Raw genomic sequence first — 26,904 nt, forward strand, 5'->3', positions numbered from 1 at the left:
AATATTACAAAATTACATAGTTACAAACAGCAATATTTACTATCATATTTCATTTTCAGAACATACATCATCATGTATTTTCTATCCCATCATCCTACCCTTAGTGCACATCCCTACAAACAAATCCATATGAATAAAACATTCATCTGAATGAAACAAAGCCCACAAAACTAAAAACTTATTCCCACACTGAATTTTGGAACTCTGGCCTAGTTTCGCAGTTGGACTCCCCATTAAGTAGTCAGTATAGGTATCGATATTTCAATACGTATCAATACTGAAAAATCTGAAACAGTTCCAATACCCACGTTTCGATACCAGCTGCGCATTCTTGCCCTCTGTCTCTCTTTTCCGACAGTGAGTTGAAGCACACTATACGTGAACGCAGTGACAACAGTGCCTCGCCTCCTCTTACAGACTTGACTCATTTGTGGCAGCTAAATAGTGTTAATGTTAAAAAAGATGTCCAGTGCAGAGTCTCAGTAACACATCTGGCGCTGGACGCACGCGTGTTTATGCTTCCCATGTTTACCATAGTGCTCTATGTATGTGCGTATGGCCAGTACAGAGTCTCCGCAACAGTTCTCATGTTTAATGCACGCATTTCTGTCTGTATGTGCGCTAGGGATGCGTATCGTTAAGATTTTATCGATACCGATACTGCTTATCGATACTACGCTCTATAATTTGATGCAAAAACACATGATGTGACAAGATGTTAAACATTTTAAGTTTCTTTATTACAGCTGAGCTTTAGAACAGCAGTTTACAAATACTTCTGAGCAAACAGAAAATGCCACATAACAAAACGTGTGTGTGTTCCTTAGCATACCACTTACGGCACTTAGCATGTGCATAGGAGCACATCATAATGTAATTCTACATATTTACTTTACATCAATATGGTTATTTGGCTGGTAGACCGTATTTCTTTTTTCCTTTCTGGTTTTAGGTCTACATAAATTTAAGTACTATTAGTATAATAAAGTAATTTTTTTAATTATATGTACTATTTTTTATAATTTTACTAGCACATTTACTTCAATTTACTAAAGTAAAAAGGCCGAATTATTAAAAACAATGTTATAACTTGTTCTCAAATAAAGGACTTTTATTTTGACGGGTTTCCGCAAAGGGGTGTTTGGAAGCTTCCTAGTTGTGAAACGCGGACGCTGAAAGCTCCACAAGCGCAACCATGCCACTCTTTCACTCATAAACACGTAAAACAAGCAGATTACAAATACATCGCGTAAATCATATGACCCTAGATATCACACATACGTCGAGCAAACTTCGGCCATTCGGACATCATTCAGGGATGGAAAATGACAGGCAGTAGCCTCTAATTCGCCATTTAACACATGAATACACAGAGATAAAACAACGCAAGTATCGATAACAGTATCGTTTGTCATGAAGCTTATCGATACTCTGGTATCGACCCAATTATGTACCGGTCCAAAAAAGTACCGGTTCTCGGTACCCATCCCTAATGTGCGCTCATCAATGATTTCATCCACTCATCTCATTCACTCCGGTTAAGTTAATGTTTGAAATAATGCTGGTGCGGGTAAAGTGTCTGCAATAGTTCTCGCATGTGATGCACTTTTGCGTGTCCGTGTTTACCATAGCGCTGTATGTACGTGCGCTGATCAATGATTTCACCCACTCGTCTCATTCGCTCCGGTTAAACGTTGTTAATGTTAGAAAGATGGCCAGTGCGAGTCTCTGCAACAGTTCTTGCGTTTAAAGTTTGCGTTTCTGTCTCTATGTGCTCTGATCAATGATTATATGTGAATAAAAGCCCAATTAAAATTTGTTAATATTTAAATGTATAAACTAACATTAACGAATGAATGAGCAATACATTTGTTCAAGTAATTATTAATCTTTTTTAAAAGTTAGTTAAAAAACAACTATTTATGTAAGCTCTGGTCCATTAATATTGACAAGCATACAACTTTGATTTAAAAAAGTAAATGTATTAGTAAAATTAACATTACACCGTGTCTACACCGGACGCGGCGCGATACACGGCTTGTTCTAATGGGATTGTCGCACCTCGCCACGTCCGGCGGTGTGGACAAAATTTACATTTATAATGAGTTCTAATGCATTCTATTGTCTCTTGTCGAGTCGCGGTGTAGACACGGTGTTAGATTAACAATGAATGAATAATGTAAAAATATACCTCATTGTGTAGTCTTGTTCAATTGAACTTTTAATAAAAAATAAATAATGGCAGTGGCTTCCCAATGGTAACAAAAATGGTATCGAATATCAATTTTTTTTTAGGTATCGAATCGAAGTTAGAAATTCCAGTATCATGACAACACTAGTCTGTATTATAATCATCAGTAAAAAAAATGAAAAAATGACCAGGTGCAGCCTTCTCCATGCGCTCTCAGATTATCCTGGTCCAACTGCAGCCTCTGGCGGGGTCACTACAAGGGCTAGGATTCCAGCCGGCCTATTTAAGAGACTATGACTCAGCCGACCCAACCCGGTGTCAGTGGTGTCAGCCACCAAGGGATCTGGCATTCTAAAGATCCATTGATCACTGCAGATCTTGTCCCATTACTGACACACCAACACAGGGCCAATGAAATCAACAAAGTCTCCAAATGCTTTGGAGTCGAGCGGGATGTGTGCCCCCCCCCTCCCCCACCCCCACATCGAGTTAATTCAAATTGTGCAAAGGGAACAGCTCTGTGTCCAAAGGAAATATGACTCATCTGAGTAACACGAGGCATTCTCCACAGAACTCTTGTTTGTTAAGTGAGAGGAGCCAGTTGAATACAGCGGTGTGAGGAAATAGAGCCCTTTCTAAATGGAGGGGGGCAATCACTTTTGGTGTCTGCCATGTCATCTTAAAGCTCCACTAACCCCAATTCCACAGGGCACTTCCTTGGCTACATTCAAGGACTTTCTGAACCGCAATGACAGAATTATTTCCTTTAAAAAGAATGGTATGAACGATTTAGTGCAGGAGAAATTATAAATGAGTCAAAAGGATCAAAAAACTTTTGTGAAAAAAAGGGGATGCACTGTTCAGGTGGGCACACCATCACGGTAACTTGTCACACTTGCTGATGTACTAAATCCATTAAAACATTCCTGTGCTAGAAACACTTTTACTGCAACACAGCATGCGTGTAATGAATGATGGTGTAAATGTTATATATAATTTGAGATAACCAAAATTAACGTGCGTGTCAAATTCGGATCACTGTGCACTTCAAACACTTCTCACTGAAAATAGAGAAATTCTATTTTTATGGCTCTCCAAGTACAATCGTAAGTGCTTACAGACTTTATTTTCCCATTTCTTTTATTCCTAATATTCTTAATATTCTTTTGCAACAACACAGAAGAAACCGGTATGCACACATTTCTAAATGATTTGGAATGAAAACTTCTAAGACCTTCTTTTACACGTTTGTCCTTAAATACATAGAAAAATAATTTAACTAAATAGGAATTTAACTAGAATTAAATTATTATTGCATGATAATATTAATAATGTAGAAACAATCATGAGTATACTGCTTGTATTTTTAAGTGTGCTGCGTTCTTAACAAACCAGCACAAATGGAAACTGGACTTCATGCATGTTATTGTACCCTGTGTGCAAGTTTTTTATATGCCTTAAATAAATCAAATGTATCAACTGCTTTAAACAAAAAGATGCTTAAATTGTTTATTACTAGCCTAGCAAACATTTTGCTCTGTTTTTACCAAGCATCACTGTGCCATTTCCTTAGTGAGGCTCTGAACAGTTGGATGCTATTCCCATTGAGAAAGTATTCATTCAACTGCAGCTGACACAAATTTTTATCATGCATCATTTCCAGAACTTGGGAAATCTTTAAGGAAAGCTGGGAAAGAACACTAACTGTGCTACTCAGATTTGCTTTAAATGGAGTTATAAACCACAAGCAGTGCATAATTCAACTGTAATGTAAATTTATTGCTTTGCATATTTTTTACTGCTTAATATTCTGAATTCTAAGAAAGCAACTTCACTGCTTCAGGTAACTCACCCAAAGAGTTATTAAATTCTTACATTAGCATAATACAACATCAAATTAAAGGCAAAACATTAAGAGGTTAAAAATCCTTTCAAAAACTCTGTAGATAAGAAACTAGTTAAAATTATACTTTTTAAAGGCAACTTATACTGAAAGGCAAAACTAAACAATTTTCACTGCACTAAAATAATTAGTTTTACTAATCAGACAAATGTTCAAATTAAAGCTTTTCCTACTCATACTCTCAATATGGGAGAAATGACCCAGAACAAGTAGAGAACTGGTCAGAAATTGATCATGCAAAGAGCATGGAAAATTGTCCATCTTTAGCGAATTATTAGGGCTAGAAGTGGTTTTGTAACTACAGCCAAGTTTGCAGTAAGCTGAAGTAATTAAATTGGTTATTAAAGGGTATTAGGAGAGCTTCAGTATGATTACTTAGGCAGTGTAATTTAGGCAAAATCCTTTCCCTGCTCACAACTACCAAATCTCTGCCAAACAAGACAGCCTTTAGAGACTACAAAATGAGACATACTGTATTTTGCCATGCTGCTATACTGTTTTAAAAGACTGAAACTTGACACACAAAGTCCTTCAATTCCACTGTGACACACCCTTGAAGACAAACCTATCTTGTCAAGGACAAGTAGGCAATGCAGCAAGAAATTTCTCTGCAGTCATATTAAAAGGACGGAATTACACACAAAGGTGGATCCCCACACATTTCTCAGACGTGCATGTTGTGAACTGAGCATGCAAGTTAAATAAGTAACATGCCATGGTTAGCGTGAGTGACTCCATGTAACCTGCTAAACACCCTAAAACGGTAAAAGGGCTAGAAGTCTGCAGTAGTGCGTAATTTGTCTAGCTTTTGCTGAAACTAGTAACTTTGTATTAGCACACATCTTATTATTGCTCCAGTATGACATATCGCTTATTGCTCCCTGAACTCTCTGTAAGTCGCTTTGGATAAAAGCGTCTGCTAAATTACTAAATGTAAACGTAAAAGCGGTTGTTTTACCAATATTAGTGTATTAGTCACGTGCAGAGCACACCACCCAGCGCGTCCGTCTGGCTAACAAACTGTGCATATTTACTAGGGATGCACCGAATGTTCGGCAACCGAATATGTGAAATGGCCGAATAAATTTTAGTTTATTTTTAAAATGACTTTGTGATACGATCAAGCGGCAACCAGCGCAGAGAGAGAGAGACACGCGTGTGCGCTTTATTAATGCCGCAAACATTTTGGCAGTGTGTGTGGAGTATTTTAAAGTGTCAGAGAAAGACACAGCACGGGACTGGCCGCGCAGGAGTAAAACTCTGAATGAAAGCGTCTTTACTCTTTACCGGTCGGTTACTTTACTTCAGACGGAAGCGGGCTGTCTGACAGTACGTTAGCCCCGCCGCTCATGACATCCTTTGACATCATACAGTGGTCACGTGCACTCAGTTCCCTGTACTAAACATAAATAACTTGTCTCAAGTATGTTCTGTGCATCCCGGCCATGAGTGCACCTTCTGAGAGAACAGCCAGCTTTTGTGGGCGGAGTTTGGAGGAGAGACGTGAACTGATAGGGTTGTCAGTCAGCATCAATCAGAATTGCTTGCATTGGATGTTTTTTTTTTCTTTAAATCATCTGCAATGTAGACTACAATAATCCAACAGCCTAATGTTGAAAGACACTTTTTAATGAAGTGTTTTGTTGTAGGGGTACAGAGTAACTTACATTACATTCTTTTAGCAGTCAGTTATAGGCCTAATATAGGCTATTCATGAAGGGAGAGGGCTCAATTTCTTTTTTTATTGACTTTGTTTTGCTCAATTTTATTTTAAGTTTTATTGTATTTTATTGAAATGCAAGACAAATTATAAAAAGCACATTTTTACCTTTCAGTTTATGCAATAGTGAAAAAAATGGCTAAATAAAAAAACATGTTCAGTATTCGGCCTTCATTTTTATTCTGCTTCGGCCAAGAATTTTCATTTCGGTGCATCCCTAATATTTACCGAAGTATGTTCATGTTCTTAAGTCTAAACAGTGACAGGTGTTGGGAACCGCTATTTTGCACTTACTGACAAGTCAGCTGCGGTATAGTAAATTGAATACGCTGTTTCTCCCTGCCGCTCACTCACCGCACAGTGCAGAGAAAGACCATCGTAAACATTAATTCCGTTTATCTTGCAGTTTAGTCCTAAAGGGCTGAATGTATTTGGTTTTCTCTCTTTCTCTACTGCTCCGTGTTTGCGCGTGAATTGTGCACTCTGTAAAAGGTCCAGGGGCTGCACCGCTCTTGTAGTTGACTTCCTCCTTATTTGTTCCAAAGACGTCACGTTATTATATTTAGTAACGTTTAAAATACTTTATTTTTTTAAATTTGTCAATCAATTCGAATCACTAGCAGATTGAATCGATATTCATTGTGAATCAGTTTTTTCTATAAACAGATACAACCTTCCATATGGAACTACATGCAGCCATAGCTCAGTTTGAGCCTATGAAAAACTTGATCTGGAGGGCAGATAGCATGAACAGGGTCTCCAGCCAGGTAATTGAGGCAGATGACACATAATCTGTCTGCTGCACCACATAGCTGGAGTTCCAACTGCTGTTGGATCACCCAGCACAGCACAGCACTGTATAGACCAACATCTGACAAAGTTCTCTGTACATGGGGAGACTGGGAGAGCTCTGGCAATGAATTTCAGCATTAATAAAAAATGAAAGTGTAGTGCTTCAGTAGATCTGCGCTCCCCTTCCCAAGGGTGGGGGGTAGTCTGAAAAACTCTGAACCAGTGCAGCATTCCCATATCCACCCATATCTAGTGAGGGTCTCTTTAAAAATTCATTAATTTACAGCAAAAATAGATTAAAGCACCCAGCTGAGCAAAACTCAAAATTTGGCTCCTGAATAACATTAATAATAAAACAGCTCCCAAAAGCACCAGGGGTTTCGCCTGAAGAAACAGTGTTGGCTCAGATTCACCCTATAGCATTGAATAGCTCGTTTTTACGATTATCAAAATAATACGTTGTCATTCACCGGTATGAATTTCCTATTGTACTGCTGTTCAATATTTCAATCTGAACGTAGCCTTGAAGCTGCAATGCCTACCTCTGGTGAACGTCCCAAAATGCCTGAAACTACTGTAATTGCTCTGGTCAGTGCTAAATGAGGTTCACTTAAGTGCAATTATCCCCCTGTGATCTTTCACATAAAGAGAGTTCTTTAACATGAAAAGTGGTCTTACACAATATGACTGCAAACAAGATTCAAATTGGAATCAGAGATGAATGGGTTCACTGCTCATCTGCATTCCGGTGATGAACAGCTTCGCTAATGAAGACTGAGCTACTTGACTCTCAGCACCACACAGCAAAGCTTCATATTGGATTGCAACAGTTACAAATAGACAAGACAAAAGGATAACTAAACAGTAGGGCTGTGCAATTAATCGAAAATTAATCGTAATCGGCAATTTTGGCCTTCAACAATTACAAAAACAAAATAATCGAGGTGAAACGATTATTGTGCCGCATTCCATTTTGCAAGGATCCTCTCTTTTCTTGTGGTATAAAACCACAGCACACAGTTTTCGTTTATAGTGGTTCAACTGTGCTATTTTCTTTACATTTATTTTTCAGTTGAATTCACATATTAAAAGCCAAGCTTTTAAATTTTTCTATGTTGTTTCAAACGTTAAGGAGTAATTGTGTTAAATAATCGGGATCTTAATATTGGCCAAAATAATCGTGATTATGATTTTTGTCATAATCGAGCAGCTCTACTAAACAGTAAAAAAAATAATGTGATTAATGGTAAGCATGTTGCTTAAATGAACACTTTTCACCAGAATGTAAATGAATCAGCATTTAACCAATAACTGTTCATTATTTTAACGCGAGCAACGAAACAGTGAATACATTTTGACTATATTTGTATGCCATACAAGCACCAACACATACCGGTAATGAAAACTACTAAGGCAAAGGTTGGAGAACGTAAAATAAGACAATATATCATTCCAGCCAAATGGGAGAGAACAGCAACAATAAGCAATAATTTTTATGCATACATTTAATGTCATTAAATAGGGAGGAGCGACGCAATTGTACTGTAAATACCATGACTTGAGCAGTTACATTGGGCGGTGTCTGAGTTGGGGAAGCAATGCATTAAGCTAGCCTGCACCCCATTTACCAACAGGGGTCTGATAACTCCATCTCACGGACAGCCATTTGAATAATCGCTTCAACAAGGGGGGAAAATTAAAAGCCTCTCAGTGAGACAGGGCTGGGCAAAGGGCCACCGCTGAATTCCGAATGAGCAATTGGTATGCGAAAGGTGAGGGGCTGTCTCTTCTTTGTCCGTGTCAGTCTGCTCAATCTACAATCTACCTCTTTTCAACATTAACTAAAATCTGTCTGATTGCGAAAAGGTAACAGATAAAAAAACACTAGTTGAACATACACCGGTTTCACACAACACACATGCAAGAGAACAGATGTTTGTGCATATATTGAGTAGCACAGCTGGTGAAAGGCTCAACTTTCTAAACGTGGGACAAAATATCATCAGCCAATTCAGCAGAGGGGAAAAACAAAAAAAAATGCTAATGCCTCAGAAAACACTGTAAATGGTGAAACGGTAAACACAGCTCATTACGCAGTACACAGTATAGCTCTTTCTACATATAAAAATTAATAATTCAGCCATCAAAGATCTTAAGTGCCAAAGTACAATGGCCCATTTGGTGTGTAGCCTATGGCATTGTTTAGCGATGATAAAGTAGGTGGAATGCATAAAGCCAGCAGTTTCCAGGTGAGTTTAGATTTAGCGGCAGGATGCCCACTGAGGCCTAAAGGCAAGAAAGAGACGAGTCTGTATGCAATACTGCAGCGGAGGCCTCTTCAGATCCTGGCATGGGAACAGTTATGGTACTCTACAACAGATGCCATGCTTGTGTTCTTTAACAGCTCCCATTCCACCCCATTTAGCAAAGTACTAATGAACAGCATAAGAGTAAAGAAAAAGCTAGTTAAGGGCCAATACCTTTCTAAAGACAAAGCCTTATTTACAAATTTTACTAATGCTTTATTTTACAGTGTCTGTATTACACATAGTACATTGCTACATAACTACAACAACTATTAACTGCTACAGTAATAACAAAATGAAAGCACAAGTAGCTGCACAAATCAATCATATACATGCACTATATATACACTATCATCCAATTAATTATGTAAATAAAGAATAACATTATTTGTGTAAACAAAACTTCTTTCATGGTTTCTTTTAACCATTTATCATTGTGATATTAGATTAAGGTGCTAAAAGCATACTACAAACACATATGTAAACCAAAAATCTCAACCAAATGGTCGATCTTTTCTTTTGAAATACTGAAAAAGAGAGCAGTTTCACCATAAGATCCATCAGGCATGTACTGACAGGCAACTGATGGTTCAATCATTTTCTGCGTTCTGTGAGCTGACAACCCAAAGACAAACAAGTCTGGTGCTAACGTGAATCTTTCTCACTATTGTATTGCCACACTGACTGGGTGGGGAAAATATGTCGCGGGTAGTTCACATATGTCCATCATTCAATATTTTAAGCATGCTGGTGCATAATTCAACACTCTCTATTCTTACACTATCCTTTAAGTGAATGAAGAGGGGAAAATCCCACTGGAATGTTGGTTCCGTTTGACAGTTTTAACAGGGCAAATTTAAAATAACCTGCATGCAAAATACGAACAGACAAGCTGCATGCAGTTATTAACAACATAATTATGGTGGATTTCATTATGTAAACAACAAAACAGACAGTTAAGGTTTGTTTATGCAGTAGCTAAAAGGAAATCTAAATACCTGACAGACAGCAGGTAACATTCCAGCAGATAACAAGACATGGTCAAGATTCCACAGCCAAGCTTGCAATCACATCTAGACATGACATGTACAAAATCTTGTAAATGTAGCTCCATGCATATAACGCTTGTATAACAGGCGAGTACGATTCTGATCATAACTCAATAAAGTTAGTATTATCAGTGATAAATTACCAACTTTGATGCAATTTCCCAGATAAAATCAGTTTTCAATGCTAACTTAATTAATTCAACATATTTGACAGGTGTTCCAAACCTTTACTTGATCATGCCATTTTGAAAAAGCTCAGTAATACTCAATGTATGTATATAACATACAGTATAACATAGTGTCAATGCATCTTACAGTGACTCCGCGTTGCATATTAATGACATTGTAAAGGTACCCCAAATTGGCCGGGATTCTTATTTGCAGTGACATGCAGCTGCCGCGCGTCTGTTTGCAAAATATTAATAGATACGGCCTCCACCTCCAACTACTGTTAGTTGGCAGGATCAAAAGTTGCTCGTTTGGCATTTCCCAGCCGAACAGTTCGCTACCATCTCGCTTTACTGACTAAGTTTCAGTGACAAATATTTCAAGATCTGCACGTCACTGCCTGTCACATAACCCACTAAACAGCAGACGAGCTAAAGTAAAACAGGCTGCTAATTAGCCGCTAACTCTCACTACCTGTCTGACAAAATCGTATTCGCGGCTAGCTGCCTTGCTAACTAAACTTGTTCTCCCTGTGACAGTGGAGCCTTCGCTGTCCCCACCTGCCCCCGACAGACCGCAGCAACAGCATACCACTGAAGGCCTGAGCGTGCGTCTCCCCACCCCTTCGTCAGAACTTCAGCGACACACAACTAACAGTAAAGTCGTCCATTTTTCGCGGGCCCTGACTTCAACTTCGCGAGCTCCATGTCGTAAGCTCACAACGTTCAGCCGCTCGTTCGCGCTCACTCACCAGGGCTCGTGTCAGCTGCTTGAGGCCAGTCCAGGTCTGTCAAAGTTAGCCGTCCCCTCCCCTTCCTTTTTTCGATCACGACTCCCTCTCTCCTCGAAATGAGAGTCAGCGCTCCGCGTTTGTCGTGGGTTTGAGACCCGCAATACCTTTACCGGTTAGTCCGTGGTGTCTCTAGCCTCTCCGCCTCTCTCGCTCTCGTTCGTCTTTCTCTGTGAATAGCTAACATCCGGGCACTGAGCGGTCGCTGCGCGGATCAAAAATCCGGAACTACTTTTGGGCATGAGCCGGAGAACGCCCCACTTTACCAAGCTGCGACAGTGTTTGCAGCCGGTGAATAGTTCCTTTATTGATGCAGCGTAAAAAAAATTGTGTCGCTAAAATTTGTATGTAATATTGTCACCATTATCACAATTATACATATAGGTTATTAAAACGAAGGTGCTGTTGTTGAGACTTTTTCTTTGATTTTATTTCTTTTTTAAAGTATTGATAGTTCGGGAATGTGGTGTACCACCACTGTTAATTTTTCCTCAGAGATCTCTTACTTTATAATACTTGTTGCTGCCCACAATGATCTCATAACATCTCGCCATTGCAGTACAATCATTGTGCTGAATAATGGGTTTTGGAATAAAATAAAATATCGTATAAATTATATTGTTATTATAATTACATTAAAACATTTTTTTGCATGGTAAATTACATATATATTATATCGCCCTTTGTTAAAAAGATGACTAAAAGTCAGCATTATGATTTTGTACAAACATACGGTTGATGCCTCCTATATAACCTTTGTAATACTTCCTGCTATTTTCAATGGAAGATATTTTCAGATAAATATTACTTTGAAAAAAACACTCCAGATTTGTTGAACCTTTATTTTGACATTCACGGAAGCTCTCTGAAACAGCCACCGCTGGGCATGCGCACATTTCACACTGTAAGTTGTGGGAAGTGACATCTCTGCTATCACTTTCTCTGTCCAAGTTTATAAGGGTCATTCGCAAGTGTATTACATTTTTCCACGTTTTATTTCTGGTGGTTTAATCACCGAGTGTGTGAACAGGTAAAACCCTCGTTTTGCGTATGTTTATTCACACCAACATGATAAGATAAGCAAACATTAGCAGTGTAAATCTGGTTTTGGCGCATTTACCAATTGTTTCACAGTAGTTGTAATTCAAATATTATGATAAAACTATGGTTACTATAGTGCAATTATTGCATTTTTGTAAGAGCAGAACTTCTCCATATACTTAATGGATCTTGGAATTGGTTCATGCAGGTGGTCAAGTACCTGACCTTTCATCTACATTTATTATGTAGGATCATGTGACGTTTAGCACATTTTTATTATTATTATTATTATTTAGTTTTATTTGAAAGGGACCATGTACAATTATAACATTAATGTTTCCATTTCATGCATTGTACCGAATTTAATTGTACCGAACAGTAATTTAAAATTAAATGTACACTAAACCTTTTACTTTCAGGTTTACAATGGCCCACTCTTACCCCTCAACTGTGGATGTGGGACTGTCTGAGGAGTTTGCGGTCCCATCTCATGTGGAGGAGGTCAGGAGGCTCATGGCAGAGTTTGCAGAGCGACATGGATCAGCCGGTCGCAGAGTATTTCTTATCACCTCAGGAGGCACTAAAGTTCCTCTGGAATCCCGAACTGTACGTTTTTTAGACAACTTCAGCAGTGGCCGGCGAGGGGCGTCTTCTGCTGAGTACTTTCTGGACTCTGGTTATGCAGTAATCTTTCTACACAGGCATCGTTCTCTCTATCCGTACTCTCGCTTGTACACAGGGGTCAATGTACTGGATGGTTTAAGAATACAGAGTGATAAGGAAGAGGCTGGTCAGGTCGTGGTGGATCAGAAGGTACTTCCAAACATTGGAATGGTTCTCAAACGCTATCATGAAGTGAAAGCATCAGGATTACTTCTGCCAGTGGAATTCAACACCTTATCTGAGTATCTTCATCTTCTCAAGGCTGCAGCTCAGGCATTGAGTTCCATAGGTAAAGAAAGCGTGTCAATTTTCGGTTGTTTGCTTACTTCACTCGTGCATTTGTACACATTTATACCCTTTTTTCTCGTAGGGTCCAAGGCTATGTTTTATTTGGCTGCTGCCGTCTCTGATTTTTACATACCAGCATCTGAAATGCCTGAGCACAAAATTCAGTCCTCCAATGGACCACTGCAGGTGTTGTATAAAATAATTATGTCCTATGCTTTAATAACTTTTAAGTGCTTAAGGGTATGTTGGTCTTTGTTTGTTTATACTCAATAGATAAGTATGAAGATGGTTCCCAAGATGCTGTCCCCATTGGTGAAGGACTGGGCACCTCAGGCTTTTGTCATCTCTTTCAAGTTGGAAACCGATCCATCCATCCTTTTGGAGAGAGCACGTCGTGCCTTAGACACTTACAGGCACCAGGCAGTGGTTGCGAACGTTCTCGACACACGGCGTGGTTACGTGGTGGTTGTTACTAAGGACACACAACATGAGCTAGTCCTCACGGATGAGGAAGTGCAAAGAGATGTGGAAATTGAGGAAAAGATTGTCAGCAATCTGACCGCAGCACACAGTCAATTTATGTCTCAAATATAAAAAAATGTTGTGATTTCTTATTATTTCAACTGAAATTGGTCTTTAAGACAGATCTGGGATCAGTTTAGTTGTTATTGTGTAACAATTGTGACACTCCAGTGTAGTTCAGAAGCTTTTCTGTTCTGAAATTAATATAATTTCTGTTTGTCTACACAGAGAATTTCCATTTGCATAATTGCTGTTTTATTATTTTCTTGGCCTTAAACAGGTTAAGCACAGAAGAGAATAGTGTGAATTTATGCTTGAATGGCTTATAAGTTATCATACTAATATTAAACAGTTCATAATAATCAGATTTTGAGTAGGTCTTCAACAACTCACAAAATGCATTAAGAGCTATTGAATATGTATAAAAATGAACAATACACAATCTCGCTAATAATCGTAAACGCGTTAATCCTTTTAACATCTCATTAAAAAGTATACAAGTTTTGAAAAGCACAGCATGTGTCACGAAATCTTTTTCTGCGTTTATAATATTTTTAATGGAACAAGTCTGCAGCTGTATAAAAGATACATATTTGTTGGTTTCTGGGACAGTCTGCATTATCATCCATTTCAATATGATATTCAAGCTTGGTTGAAGATCGTATAAAGATTTATCATTTAAGTTTGACACTTCTCTTAACTCCAGCACGAATACCAGACATTTCTCCACTGTATCTCGTCTCCTCACGCCGGACCTCAACAACCTGAAACACATATTCTGTATTCAGTGTCTATTTCAAATACTTTGACCTTATTTATAGACTTGGACTTGAACCCTGACACCCACCTGACCCTTTCTACGAATCTTGGCACGTCTGAACTTTTCTCTGTGCTTGACTCTGGGATTGCGATTGAGCTTGTTCCTCTTGGGTGTAAGACCTTTGTTCTTGGACATCTTTAAACAAAAAATGCAAAATGAATACGAGAGCATTGCCTATATTTGTTAGATATGTTGGTGGCATATCGGACAATAGGTAATGGACCTTTATCCAGTTAGCAAAAAACAGCCAAAAACAACAATACATCACCTGATAAGTGATCCCTCGTTTAGCATCTCCGTCCACCTCTATCAATCTGAAAAAGCATTGAGTGACAGTAAGATTTCTAATGCTCATGACGTACCGCAAGAGCTGAACGTTAGCTGACTCACCCATCCTCAGGCTGTGGCTCTTTCTTCTTCCTCTTGAGTTTCTGCCTCTCCGCCATGGCATTATAGAAGCGCAGATTTGCTTCCTCGTCTGTAGATGCCTCGGCCTCCTCCAGCTCAGCATTTTCTGCCACCTTACATGAAGACACATTACACTCAGCAAAATGGGTCAATGCCTAAACTAACACAATTCTATAAATTAAAAGTACTTACATCGGTTTTTATACGTTTGCTGCCCACTGATCTTTTTGCGGTTCTGTCCTGCTGGTCTCCAGAGAGAAGCTGATGCAGTTGGGGAGCGAGTCTAGCGTCTACCGTGCCTAGTTCATTTATCAGCTGTAAAAGTGATAATGAGATGTTTTGCTTCAAAACACACCGTCAAAATGTTGCAAAACATATGCTACCCACATCCGCCGATAAATTATTCAGTTAAAAAAATGTATACTTACATTTCTGTAGGTCAGCAGTCTCTCAATCACAGGATGATTATGTGCTGGAATTCGCTTCGCTTTCAGAACCAAATAGAAACTAATGTTTGTGCAATAGCTGGAAAGAAGGAACATTTCATACTAAAATACAGAATCGTGTAATGTGAAAATATAGTGCAATCATAGTGTAACAGTATGCAAAATATTGAGTGATGCTTACTTAAGATATAGCTGCTGTTTGGTAATAATATAATCTGCACCCTAGAGGATGAAAAGATTATTAAGAAACAAAAAGGTTTTAATAAAACAACATATTCACATTATACATAAGCATCCATATTAAAGTAATTACATAAGTACCAATAATCTAATTCACCGCTACATACAAATATTTCTTACTCCTATAGATTTAACAGACCTTTCCAAGTGGAATCCGTCCATCTTTGACCATATCCACCAGGGGCTGAACCTCATCCTTTAACTCAGTAAGCTGTGCAAGCAATGACAATTTACATTTAGCAATATAACAGCACTGCATTAAAACACTTATAAAGTCTTGAATGAAACCTGGTCATGCAAACATTGCTTTAGGCCTCTACCTTTGCTTTGAAATCCTGGATAAGTTCCAACAATTCTGGCGACTCTTTCTTTAACAGTTTGATCTTTTCTTTCTGTGACATCGTCTTCAAGTCCTTGACAATCCTTTCCTCCGTTTCAACTGGCTTCTCTGCTTCAACCTCCGCTGCAAACTCCTAACAAACCACAGAAATAGTGCAAAGACTTATGAGTGATCTATGGCAAACATCTGAACTCTGCTGGTGTCCTTAGAGCACTAAAGTAATGTAGAACCTCAAACAGATTTAGATCATAGTCTTCCTCGCTCAGGTTGGCTGCCAATCTCCGTTGAATGTTTTGGGCCTCCTCTTCCTCTTCTTTATCTTCTGCCTCAATCTCTTGAAGAGATTTGCCCTCTGCAAAATGTACAAACCAAACATACTTTAATAGAAAGTGCAAACTATATTTATATTTTATACAGATGTAAAATGTAAAGAATATTATCATACATATGTACATCTTTACATCTATGCTTACTTTTGGTGACATAGTCTGAATCATAGAATATCTTCTTTTTGCTTCCCCAAGCCATTTCATTTGGGAGATCTATAAGGATGCAAACAGGAGTGTCAGAAACATTACTTTTTTTATACATTGATAAAAGTAACAAAATAAGGTGTGTAAAGATTCTCAAAAATGTTTAACACGTGTTATTTTTATTAGTTTGAAAAACAATGCCTGTTAAGTTACGCAGTTATGTTGGGTTATGTTAGTACTACATTACCATCATATTTTTTCCCTTCCAGGTCACTTTCCATATCTGTTCCTTCTTCATCATTTTCTCCTTGCTCTTCATCTTCTTCTTCAGAAGACTCTTGAAGCGTCAAGGGCATGACTTCCTCCTGAAAGAAACAAATAACCATGCTCAACAAACAAAGCTGAAAAGCTTACACAGTTACCATTAACAAAGCTTTTTATACCAAATACAACGTTTAATTAAACTATTCTACAATTGCTTACCTCTTCATATTCATCCTCTTGATCGCTGTCTTCTTGAACCCCTCGAGCCAAAAGTTTCTACAGATCAAAAGTCAAATATTTATTTTCATTGTCAAAGCAGCTCATACAAGAAGAACACGGAGAGGAAAATTTAACTTACTTTGATTTTTTCATTGTGGAATTCATCTATTTTATCCTCCACATATTTTGAAGATTTCTGGTAAGAGTAACACGATGCAGGTATTTACAACCAAGGAAAAAGAATGCAAAATGCACAAACACACAAGAAATTTGATCCCACATCCCAAGTCACCTTATCTGGAATAACTTCGTCCTTATAAGCGTCAGGGTCATCACTGTCATAATGCTGCTGTTTCTTTGCTCTAGGCCTTTTAACTGCCCTAAAAATAAAGAAACAGTATATCAGTAAACACAACAGTAAGAAAAAGTGGCGTATATGCAATTTTGTTACAAAGTTTACAAATTATGCATTATATATATATATATAAAATTGCATTGATATACATTATTATTATTGCGCAGTTTATTTTTTATTATAATTTAGATGTTAATTCTTAGTATAGTGTGTTCATTGAAAGAAAATATTAGAACGCTGAATCGTATATATCTATTGCGTGCCATTGCCAACCACGATATGGTGCATATATCTACCTTCGTGCTCGGACCATTATGTCCCAAGATTTTAAATATTTTTTCTGATAGACCGAGACAGTACTGGATAAAAATAGATCAACAACTATCCGCGTGGACTTCCCATGCGTTTAGAACAGGAAGTAAACCGTTTGTTGATTTCTTCCGCTTTTGCGTATTGTCAAAATAAAAGTCGGAAAACAATTCCCCTTTTGGCAAAAATAAGGAAATCACAATATAATTTGAACCATTTTATTGTTTGAAACTCTAATTAGCTTTGTCTTTAAAACACAGAATAAAAATGAGGGATTGAGTTGGGAGAAATAATTTTAGTATGATGTTCACGGTTCTGATGTCTTTCTGTTTGGAGCTTTACTGAATGGCAAAAATAAACTTTACATAGACAATGCATAAGTAACATACATACAGACATACACATTTACATGGTTTTAAAATACATACCATTAGTATTATAATCAATTTCTCTGTTCATCAGTTTACCGCTAGATGTCACGTTTTAGCTGTGTATGTGCGTCCAATCGTCCCATAGTAACTTGGTATGTGTAGTACTTCATAGGGTGTTCGGCCATGTGAACATGAACATTGGACAAACACAGATGTGTGGACTTCGTTCGAAGGATACTATAAACTGCACGAGAAATTACCCGGTAGGTTACACCAACATCACTTCACATGACGTGAGGAAAAGTATAATCTTCCACGCACTGCAGACCACCCCAGAACTACAGAACTTTGCACTTCTACTGATACCCCGTGATAAGGGATTAGGGATCATTGAACACTACATAGGGACTTGTGCATTGGTACACTCATGGGCCCGAAACCGCCTACTAGACGTCACTACAGTGCTTTCAGCGGTTGCGCATACGCATCCTCATTTCAGTATCGACCAAACTGCTCTTATGAGCAGCTGGCGTTGAAGAACAGGAGGTGGAAGACGACAACAGAAGGGCCACGTCTTTTTATATAAAAAAAGATATATTAAGACAAATAATTTCGGTAAGAATATACAGGGTACATCAATTCACACATTGTATTTTATATAGTGAAACACAACATGTCGGCATTTGCAAAAATGTAATAAGAGGTTTAACATAGGTAACGTTAGGGTATTGTGATGGCGAGCTGCAAGCAAGCGAATGAGATTTTTTATTTAAATGGATAATGTACAATTAGTCAGCCATTTCTTTCGGTACAAAGACAGTGTTATTTTCTATTGTTTGAGAAATGTTGGTGTGTTAAATTGAGAGGGTAGCAGCGAGGTTTGTTCACAGTGGGCGAGATCTGCCCATTTTCTCTGGTAAATACAGACGGCGCTTCCACGCCATTTTGTCATCTCGCTGGTTTGTAGTTTGAATGGCTGGTGACGCCATGCCATGGTTGTTATTGTTAAACTATTCTTAAATTGAACTTTTCTTTCAGGAACGAATCTCAGTGCTATGGTTTGAAGCTTTTTTTGTACTTATGATAATCTGTTTATTTTGCTATATCGGGCTCATTCTTTTTATGGTTGTTTATGCAAAACCGAGCTGCAAAGACTGACCCAATGTGTTCTAGTTGCTGTGTTCATATCTGATACAGTGACAAGTTTGAGGCCCCTGTAAGTTTTGCGTCAATATTAAAAACTCAAGATTTTATGGTGTATTTATTGTTACCTTTCGAAACGTTTGATCTGTGCGATTTGAAAACACGTATGTTACAATGTTGCTTGAATGGATATCTGGAAATAAAGGTAGTTTTGCATATAAGACCATTTAGTCTTGTTTTAAACTGGTGTACTGTTGTTGGCTTGTCACCCTGGTATGTTATATGATCTCATTGTTAAATACCACTGATCTGGCTGCCATATTTTTATTATGGCATTTAACTCATGTTGACTTAATGAAGCGTATAAAGCATCTGAATGTAAAAAGTCGGTTGAAACACAATTTATTTGGGTCCAATATGAGATGTCTTACAAACTCGGCTACATGGTTGGTTTTGTGGAGGTCATTCTTTCTTTTTTTGGAAGAGAGGTTTCACAAGATTTATGTAGTTATGGCAATTGTGTGTTTGTGCATATCCAGGAACAGGATACAGAGGCTTTTCCATCTATTTTCTGCAGGTCTAGTGGTAACCGATATTCTCTTTTGGAAATACTTGAGCTAGACTAAAACTTTAGGTGGATGCTTTCTTCAGGGATGTTGTTGTGCTTACATGTTGCTCACCACTTCACACATGATCAAATTTTACATCCTCACCCTATGGAAAGTTTGTTTTTCTGTATTTTAAAATGCCCTGACTTATTTTCTTTCTCCAATCTGTGTTTGAAAACGTTTCTGTATTTTGAAATGATGCTATTGAAAATGACTGTTTTTGTTTGCTTGGTTCAACATGAAATATATGAGATGCATGCGTTTTAAGAATTTTGTGTATGGCTTTTGCGAAGTAGTTGGACAAATGTCTGATGGGCACAAAACGATTCAATTTATGGTTTCGCTGTATCAAAAATTTTTAAACTAAATGAGCTGGAAATTTGCTGGCACTGAATGGTTTTCTTGGAGATACTGGGCATGCTTATTTTAATTCTGTTTACATATTTTTGCCTCCATTTATTCTTTTTATTACAGTCGAGAATTGATTTTAAATGATTGCCGTCAGGATTGGCTTGGGTATCCTGTGCAACTTGTAAGAAGCAGCACTTTTAATACAGGTAAGCTTTGGATGGGTCTTCGGAGATAGAAAAGTCTCTAATTATTGAAAAATGGATTAAGATTCTAGAAACACGTACAGAAGTTTTTTGCTAAATATTATAGACCAGTAGTACATTGACTGGATGGTTGATTTGTCATTTTTTACATGACACGTGTGTTAAATGGTTTTAACTTCTATTTTAGGTTGTTGCTGGTTACAGTGAGAAAATAGCATACAATAATAAAATAAAATAAAACCGATGTGAAATAGATTAGTTTGTTAAAGTCACAGACTTTAATTTGTCACAAGGTTCCTCCGATCATAAAAAGGCAGATGGAACCAGATTTATATAATTAAATTAATTATCAAACTAATGGATGTTTTTGTAGTAGATTTAATTGTTTCTAGACATGCTATGCTCTAAAATATTTAATCTGCTGAAAATGATGATTTATGATTGCAAACCCTGTGGTCTGTAAATAAACTTGTATTAGTGGCGTCAATCTTCTGTCAGAGCTGGTTTCATGCTGCATCGTGTTGTTGATCGCTTTTGAAGCTGTAAACAACGCTTAGGTCCTGTTTCAGTTTTTTTAACAATACAAAACGTTTGAAATAATACAACCAACAAATCATATATAACCTTATCAAAATGTTAAATTAGTATTTTATGATTATTTATATATATATGTGGGTCAAAGGTGAAAAAGGATTCAAGCATAAAAACAATAAGTGTAATACTGCTTTAAATTGTTGTTGTTCCAAAAAAAAGAAAACGTTTTTTGTTTAATTTAATTGCGTTTTTGTTTTTCTGAGCAAAAGTAAAAATATATTTTTCCCTGATTTACAGAAGATGCCCACTAAAATGTCATTCAGTGTAACAATCTTGTCAGGCATATTTACAACAAAAATCAATTTATAACATATTAAAAGGCTAATTGCTTTCACCCCAAATGCTAATTAGTTTTTAATTTGGATTTTTTTCAATTTGCCACTATCCTAGGTTTTGCCCATTTGTCAATAAGATTTTTTTACTCATTTAAAGCACAGTAAAATGTAAGATGGTGCCTTATTTTTTTAGATATTTTAATATGTACAAGTCAGAACAGAATAAGCATGTTGTTTTAATTTGACATAAACACATAAATATTGTGTTTCACTGAATGACAACGTAACATTATTCTCCAAAAACTTAGTTGAAACCATAAAGCAGACATTTTACTTGCATTTAATGCTTTCTATGGACATAAAATCACTTTTGTAAATTTCTTTTGATGGGGACATCTTAACGTCTTTCACCCATATATGAGATAAAAATAAAGTTAAAAGAAATCTGAAGTGCTTCTGGACCAGTGTTTACATCTTGCAAAGTGTCTATACCCAGTAAAAATGTCATATTTAAGTTGAAATTAAATGATCGCTGTCTGCGAAAGGTAATGTGTATTGTCGTTTGTTTTAGCAACTACAAGGCTGATAAACAACCTGATGAGTTTAGACCAAGGCAGAATCTGACTTTCATGTTGCTTTTTTGCTTACTATTTGTTCTGCTGTTGTCATATTTCTCAAACAAATCAAAAAATATTTTTGGTCCTGCTTTACATTGCTGTCTTGTGATGTGTTTGCTGGTCCTCTGTGTTCTTATGTTCTATTTTTAGCCTGACAGTCGCTGCCTTCTTTCATCTACAGGTGTGTGTTGTTGCACCTCAGCATGGCTGTGGTCATCCGTTTGCAGGGTCTTCCCATTGTGGCTGGGACCATGGACATACGCCATTTCTTCTCTGGATTGACCATCCCGGATGGTGGTGTGCATATTGTAGGGGGCGAACACGGTGAGGCTTTTATCGTGTTCGCCACAGATGAAGATGCAAGGCTCGGAATGATGCGCACAGGGGGGGCAATCAAAGGTTCAAAGGTGTCTCTGTTACTGAGTAGCAAAACCGAAATGCAAAACATGATCGAACTGAGCCGTAGGCGTTTTGAATCAGGAAGTGCCGATGTGACCACAGGAAATGGCAGTAGGCCAGGTCCACCGGTCAGCACTAGTGGAAGTGGAAGGGGCAACTTGTCAACTACTTCGCAAGGTTTTAGTAATACGACTTCATCTACAGCCACTACAGCAGTCTCGGCACACGAGTCTGCCAGCAACAAGACTGTCCCTACCTTTTCAGCCACTACCATGGGAAACATGCCCCCAAACTTTAATAGTTTCAGCAGCCCAAATCTTATCTTGGGATCCACTATGACAACATCCATGTCATCTTTGAACTCTGTACCCCCTCCTATACCTCCCTTGCCCACCATGCCAACTTTGCCTCCAATGCCCCCCATACCAGTTCCACCGCCAGTATCCACATTGCCTCCAATACCGGCTGTTAATCCCCTAACATCAGTGGCTCCCATCCCTCCCATAGCACACATGCCACACCTATCCGCACTTCCTCCATTTAACCCAGGTGTCCCGCCCCCAGGTGGTTTAGCTGCCTCGGGTCCAATGTCTCTCGGAAATCCAAATCCGATGTTCCTGAATCCCTTGAACCCTCTAAACCCCCTCAACCTTCAACCTCATTTGAAATCGGCACCAACAAACCCAGATGAGTTGTATATTCATCTGCATGGCCTTCCATTTTCAGCCAATGAAAATGAAGTTAGAGATTTTTTTCAGGGATTTGGGATTGAGTCGGTTCGTTTGCTCAAAGACCACTTGGGAAGAAACAATGGCAATGCGTTGGTAAAGTTCTTCTCTCCCCAAGATTCTTTTGAGGCCTTGAAAAGGAATTCAGGAATGATAGGCCAAAGATTTGTTGAGATTTATCCTGCTACAGAGAGACAGTGGAGAGAAAGTGTACACACAGGCCCTGGTGAAGCAAGAGGTGACTTAGATTTTAGTAGACATCATCGCAGAAGTGTCGGCTCGCCATCACCCTCTGGGCGCGACAGAGCTAGATCCCGGTCCCCCCATAAATTAGAATTCTGTGTGTATTTGAAGGGACTCCCATATGAGGCAGAGAACAAGCAGATCTTTGAGTTTTTCAAAAACCTTGACATTGTTGAAGACAGCATTTACATTGCATATGGACCCAATGGCAGGGCAACCGGTGAGGGATTTTTGGAGTTCAGAAATGAAGCGGACTACAAAGCTGCCCTTGGATGCCACATGCAGTACATGGGTAGCCGGTTCATACAGGTGCACCCTATCACAAAAAAAAACATGTATGAAAAGATAGACGCGATTCGCAAACGAATGCAGGGTTTCCAGGGCGATTACAAAAATAGCGCAGATGGGAAGAATGCCAAGAATTGTGCTCACATAACAAACATCCCCTATAACGTTACAAAAAAAGATGTCCGTCTGTTTCTTGATGGGATTCAGTTGGTTGAGGAAAGTCTAAAGGTGCTGGTTGATGCTAATGGTAATGGGCTTGGCCAAGCTATTGTGCAGTTTAAATCTGAGGAGGATGCACATAAAGCAGAGAGACTACACAGGCAAAAGTTAAACGGCAGAGATGCCTTTGTGCATTTGATAACTTGTGACCAGATGAAAGAGGTTGAGAGAAATCCTCCTTCACAGTCTAAAAGAGGACAGAAAGGGAATTCTTATACCCATGCACATTCACAGGCACAGCCCCAAATTCCACAACCCCCGCATGCTTTTCCAGGTATGACAGGAGATGAGTTCAGTTTTCTCAGGAATGCTGTAGGAGCCCTTGGCAATGGTCCCCCGTTTGCCAATCCTTTTGTAGCCCCAGGTAACTGCCTGGCAGGTCCGCCACCTTTGCCACCGCTTGGTGCACCCTTGGGTGATGTCGCGCTTGCTGGTCCCCCACCAATGGTCGGAGGGCCTTTACCTGTTCCTATTTTAGAGCACCCTGGTTTCAGACCTGGTGTTAACGGTGTGCCTTCTGGCTTCATTGGCGCACCAGAGGCATTAAGGGGTATGCCACCTTTTGATAATGGATCTTCACATAAAGCAGTTGGCCAAAATCGTGGAGCGAGCCAAGGTCAGAGGCCAGCCTCTGAAAATCTTAGAGGGCCATCCAGCGGTGGTCCAGGTAATCCACGTCCTACTATTGTCAAAATTCAGAACATGCCCTTTACTGTCACTGTTGATGAGATCATTGATTTCTTTTATGGATATCAAGTGTTGCCTGGTTCTGTCTGTTTGCAATTCAATGAGAAAGGTTTGCCCACGGGGGAAGCAATGGTTGCTTTTGACTCCCATGATGAAGCAATGGCTGCTGTTATGGACCTGAATGATCGGCCGATTGGGGCGAGGAAAGTTAAGATCACTTTGGGATGAAAAACATTTTAGTCATTGCGAATGGTCTTTTCTAATAACACAGATTTCTGAATAATTACCTACGCTTATGTTTTTATGCACAGAAAAAGAAACTGACAAGTATTCAATATTTTTTCTGTATGTATAAAAGATCGTAGAAGTTACATGAAGCATGAAACAATTGAGGACAAAGTTTCTTCTAAAATTCCTCTAAAGAGTTTTGTAATAAAGACTGCATGCCAATCATGAGTTAGTCCAGATCTGAAAAGGCGCATCTTAGTGGTATGTTCAAGTAGCTATGCTGGAGCATATTAGTTGGCCCGTATGATTTGAACTCCCAGAATTCTTTGTTTTGTATTTCTGCTCAAGTTTGAACATTTTTCTCATGTGATGTTTCATCTTGCCGCATCCACTCATTTCTTTCTGAGGTACGAACCAAGTGCTGCCAAGCATTGTGTCCACACTTCAGTTTAAATGTTTGCTCTCTGCTGAAAGATGTTTTCCTCTGTCAATAAAATGCAAATGTCAGTGTCTTTATGAATATCTGTTGCCGTCACATCGGATTGCTTTAAAAACCTGAGATGTCAAGCCAATACTTTACTGTAAATGCTAAGCGGGTTTGTGAAGCAAATGCGGCATTGTAATGTTATGTATATGAAAGCATTTTACTGTTGTTTTTTTGCCTTGCTCTCTTCACAATGTTTGCTGTGGTGTTTGATAATGGCTTTCTTCCTTTTTTGGATGTTTGGTTTTTTTAGTGTTCATGAATTGGATCAGTTGTTAGTTTATTTCGACTTTCCAGCGCTTGTTTTCCTTGTAAATATTTTCCAACTGATCTATTTTGTCAATAAAATGCCATTCCTGAAATAATGACACGTCAAGGTATTGTATTTTCTCCTGTCTTGGTATTTTTGTTTTGTTCACATATGAACAATAAAGTGTTTTGCTGTGACTTTTGTTTCCCATGTGAACTACATATTCCAAATATAACCCAGGGTTTCATGCAGGTTTTATTACAGAGATGTGAATTTATCCTTTAGCAAAAAATTGATTATTAAGATTTGTTTCATAATGCTATGACATTTGTGGTTAGACTTACTTAGATTGTGTTGTCTGTTTATGAGATGAGATGAGATGAGATGGATGCACCTTCTTATGCAATGTTTTGTTACCACAGATAAACATCCCTCTTTTAAGATGACACTGTAGTTAAATGGTTATTGTCTTCGAAGTGGAGATGTTGAGTATGGAAACAAAATTATCTAGAAATGCTATTAGTTGGGTTTATGCTACACTAAATAGCACCAATCTATTGTGATCTTATTTATAAAACATCCAGAATCAGCTCTTCAGAGCGTATGGATTTGGTACCAATGCAATTCTGACACAATTGTGCAACATGGCTGTATAAAAATGCAGTGCATGTCCATATGACAGATTAAAGGCATGCATTTTTTAATTGGGCTTTGTAAGAACTTTGTTCTGATAATGTTTTATTATTGAAGAGGACAAGCACTTCGCATGCAGACTGTGAGGGTGTTTTGGTTGGCATATTACGCTGTCCAATGTTGTTCTATACACGTTTTTATAAGATTAATCGAATAGTGTATGCCTACATTTTATTTAGGAATGTGGATTTCACTCCATGGCTTCTCAAAGATTTCTGCACTTCTCAATGTATTTCTATCAGGTCAATTGAGGATTTCTTTTAAATGCTGTTCTTTCATGTTTTGGATTTTCTTGCACTTAGCCTGCTCTGAAGCACACATTTGTGGAGTTTTCTTTGTGATTGGCTTAAATTTTTTGTACTCATAGTGTTTGTACTCAAAATGAGTGCATTTCTGCTCTTTCCCTGTTCTCAAGCTGTACTCGAGCTTTGTTGACTAGCTTTCATTTATTCATTTGTGCCTTTTGATGCTGAACCTTAATTCCTGGTTAACATGTTGATGTTCAGGTAAGTGCAAACTATTGACATAAGAACTGCTGTAAACTGAGCTTTAACGTACCAAATGTATTAGCGTTTGCTCTTTTGAAGAAAAAAAAGTGTTGCGTGTACCTGTGTTATTGGGGAATTGATTTGCATCATTAAGATGGGTGAAGTGCTTTCATACCAAGCATCGACTCAGTATTTTAGAGTACCTTCCTGTTCATATCTGACTGCTTGTTTCAGTTTTGGTCGAATTATAATGTTCAGTATTAAACATGACAACTTTGAGCGTTAGACCGTTATATGCTGGTTTGCAACTGAAACAATGCATATTTAGAGGTTGTGTACAACAGTCATAGGCCTGGTTTCACAGACACGGTTTAGCTTAAGCCAGGACTATGCCTTAGTTTAATTAAGATATTTATGTCACTTTTATAAAAATGCCTTAGAAGAATACATTACTGGTGTGCATCTTGAGACAAAACAATGGCACTGATATATTTCTGGGCAAGTTATATTCAGTTAAGAAATGTCACACATTTATTTTAGTCTGGGACTAGCCTTAAGCCTTGTCTGTGAAACCGGGCCATAATGTGTCTGATTGAATTTTGAAGCTGACGTTGAAATGTTGGATCTGGTAAAGCATTGATTAAACGTTATAAAGACATACAGACGAATGCATATTTTGATTACTATGACAGACTAGCCCGCAAAACGAGCACAATACAGACAGAAAT

The 26,904-nt window shown here is 38.3% G+C and overlaps 4 protein-coding genes across 5 annotated transcripts in view; 2 read left to right on the forward strand and 2 right to left on the reverse strand.

Moving 5' to 3' along the window:
* The window catches only part of foxj3 (forkhead box J3), a 77,997-nt gene extending 66,873 nt beyond the window's left edge, over positions 1-11,124 (reverse strand). Inside the window, exon 1 of one of the 2 annotated variants that reach the window (XM_057361987.1) lies at positions 10,881-11,124. The gene's annotated coding sequence lies outside the window, so the exon portion shown is untranslated. The remainder of the gene's footprint in view (positions 1-10,880) is intronic. The other variant, XM_057361986.1, reaches the window with a different exon arrangement.
* A 682-nt stretch (positions 11,125-11,806) lies between these two features.
* Positions 11,807-13,515, forward strand: ppcs (phosphopantothenoylcysteine synthetase). The gene is made up of 4 exons (XM_057361979.1): positions 11,807-11,949; positions 12,380-12,912; positions 12,994-13,097; positions 13,185-13,515. Exons 2-4 carry the CDS (start codon positions 12,387-12,389, stop codon positions 13,503-13,505), a joined length of 951 nt encoding a protein of 316 aa, XP_057217962.1. The 5' UTR covers positions 11,807-11,949; positions 12,380-12,386; the 3' UTR covers positions 13,506-13,515.
* A 58-nt stretch (positions 13,516-13,573) lies between these two features.
* utp3 (UTP3 small subunit processome component) lies at positions 13,574-17,408 on the reverse strand. Its single transcript, XM_057361978.1, has 16 exons — positions 17,295-17,408; positions 16,936-17,023; positions 16,783-16,839; positions 16,644-16,700; positions 16,408-16,525; positions 16,161-16,229; positions 15,918-16,039; positions 15,668-15,820; positions 15,487-15,558; positions 15,289-15,329; positions 15,090-15,186; positions 14,854-14,976; positions 14,644-14,774; positions 14,522-14,567; positions 14,281-14,388; positions 13,574-14,197 (listed from the first exon to the last, which is right to left on the reverse strand). The coding sequence occupies exons 1-16, from the start codon at positions 17,309-17,311 to the stop codon at positions 14,108-14,110; spliced, it is 1,389 nt and encodes a 462-aa protein (XP_057217961.1). The 5' UTR covers positions 17,312-17,408; the 3' UTR covers positions 13,574-14,107.
* Positions 17,409-18,105: 697 nt separating this feature from the next.
* On the forward strand, positions 18,106-25,192 carry rbm12 (RNA binding motif protein 12). Its single transcript, XM_057361609.1, has 3 exons — positions 18,106-18,293; positions 19,904-19,986; positions 21,651-25,192. The coding sequence occupies exon 3, from the start codon at positions 21,673-21,675 to the stop codon at positions 24,259-24,261; it is 2,589 nt and encodes an 862-aa protein (XP_057217592.1). The 5' UTR covers positions 18,106-18,293; positions 19,904-19,986; positions 21,651-21,672; the 3' UTR covers positions 24,262-25,192.
* The last annotated feature ends 1,712 nt before the right edge of the window (positions 25,193-26,904 follow it).

The sequence above is a fragment of the Triplophysa rosa genome, linkage group LG20 (genome assembly GCF_024868665.1).
Source record: "Triplophysa rosa linkage group LG20, Trosa_1v2, whole genome shotgun sequence".
Lineage (NCBI taxonomy): Eukaryota > Metazoa > Chordata > Actinopteri > Cypriniformes > Nemacheilidae > Triplophysa > Triplophysa rosa.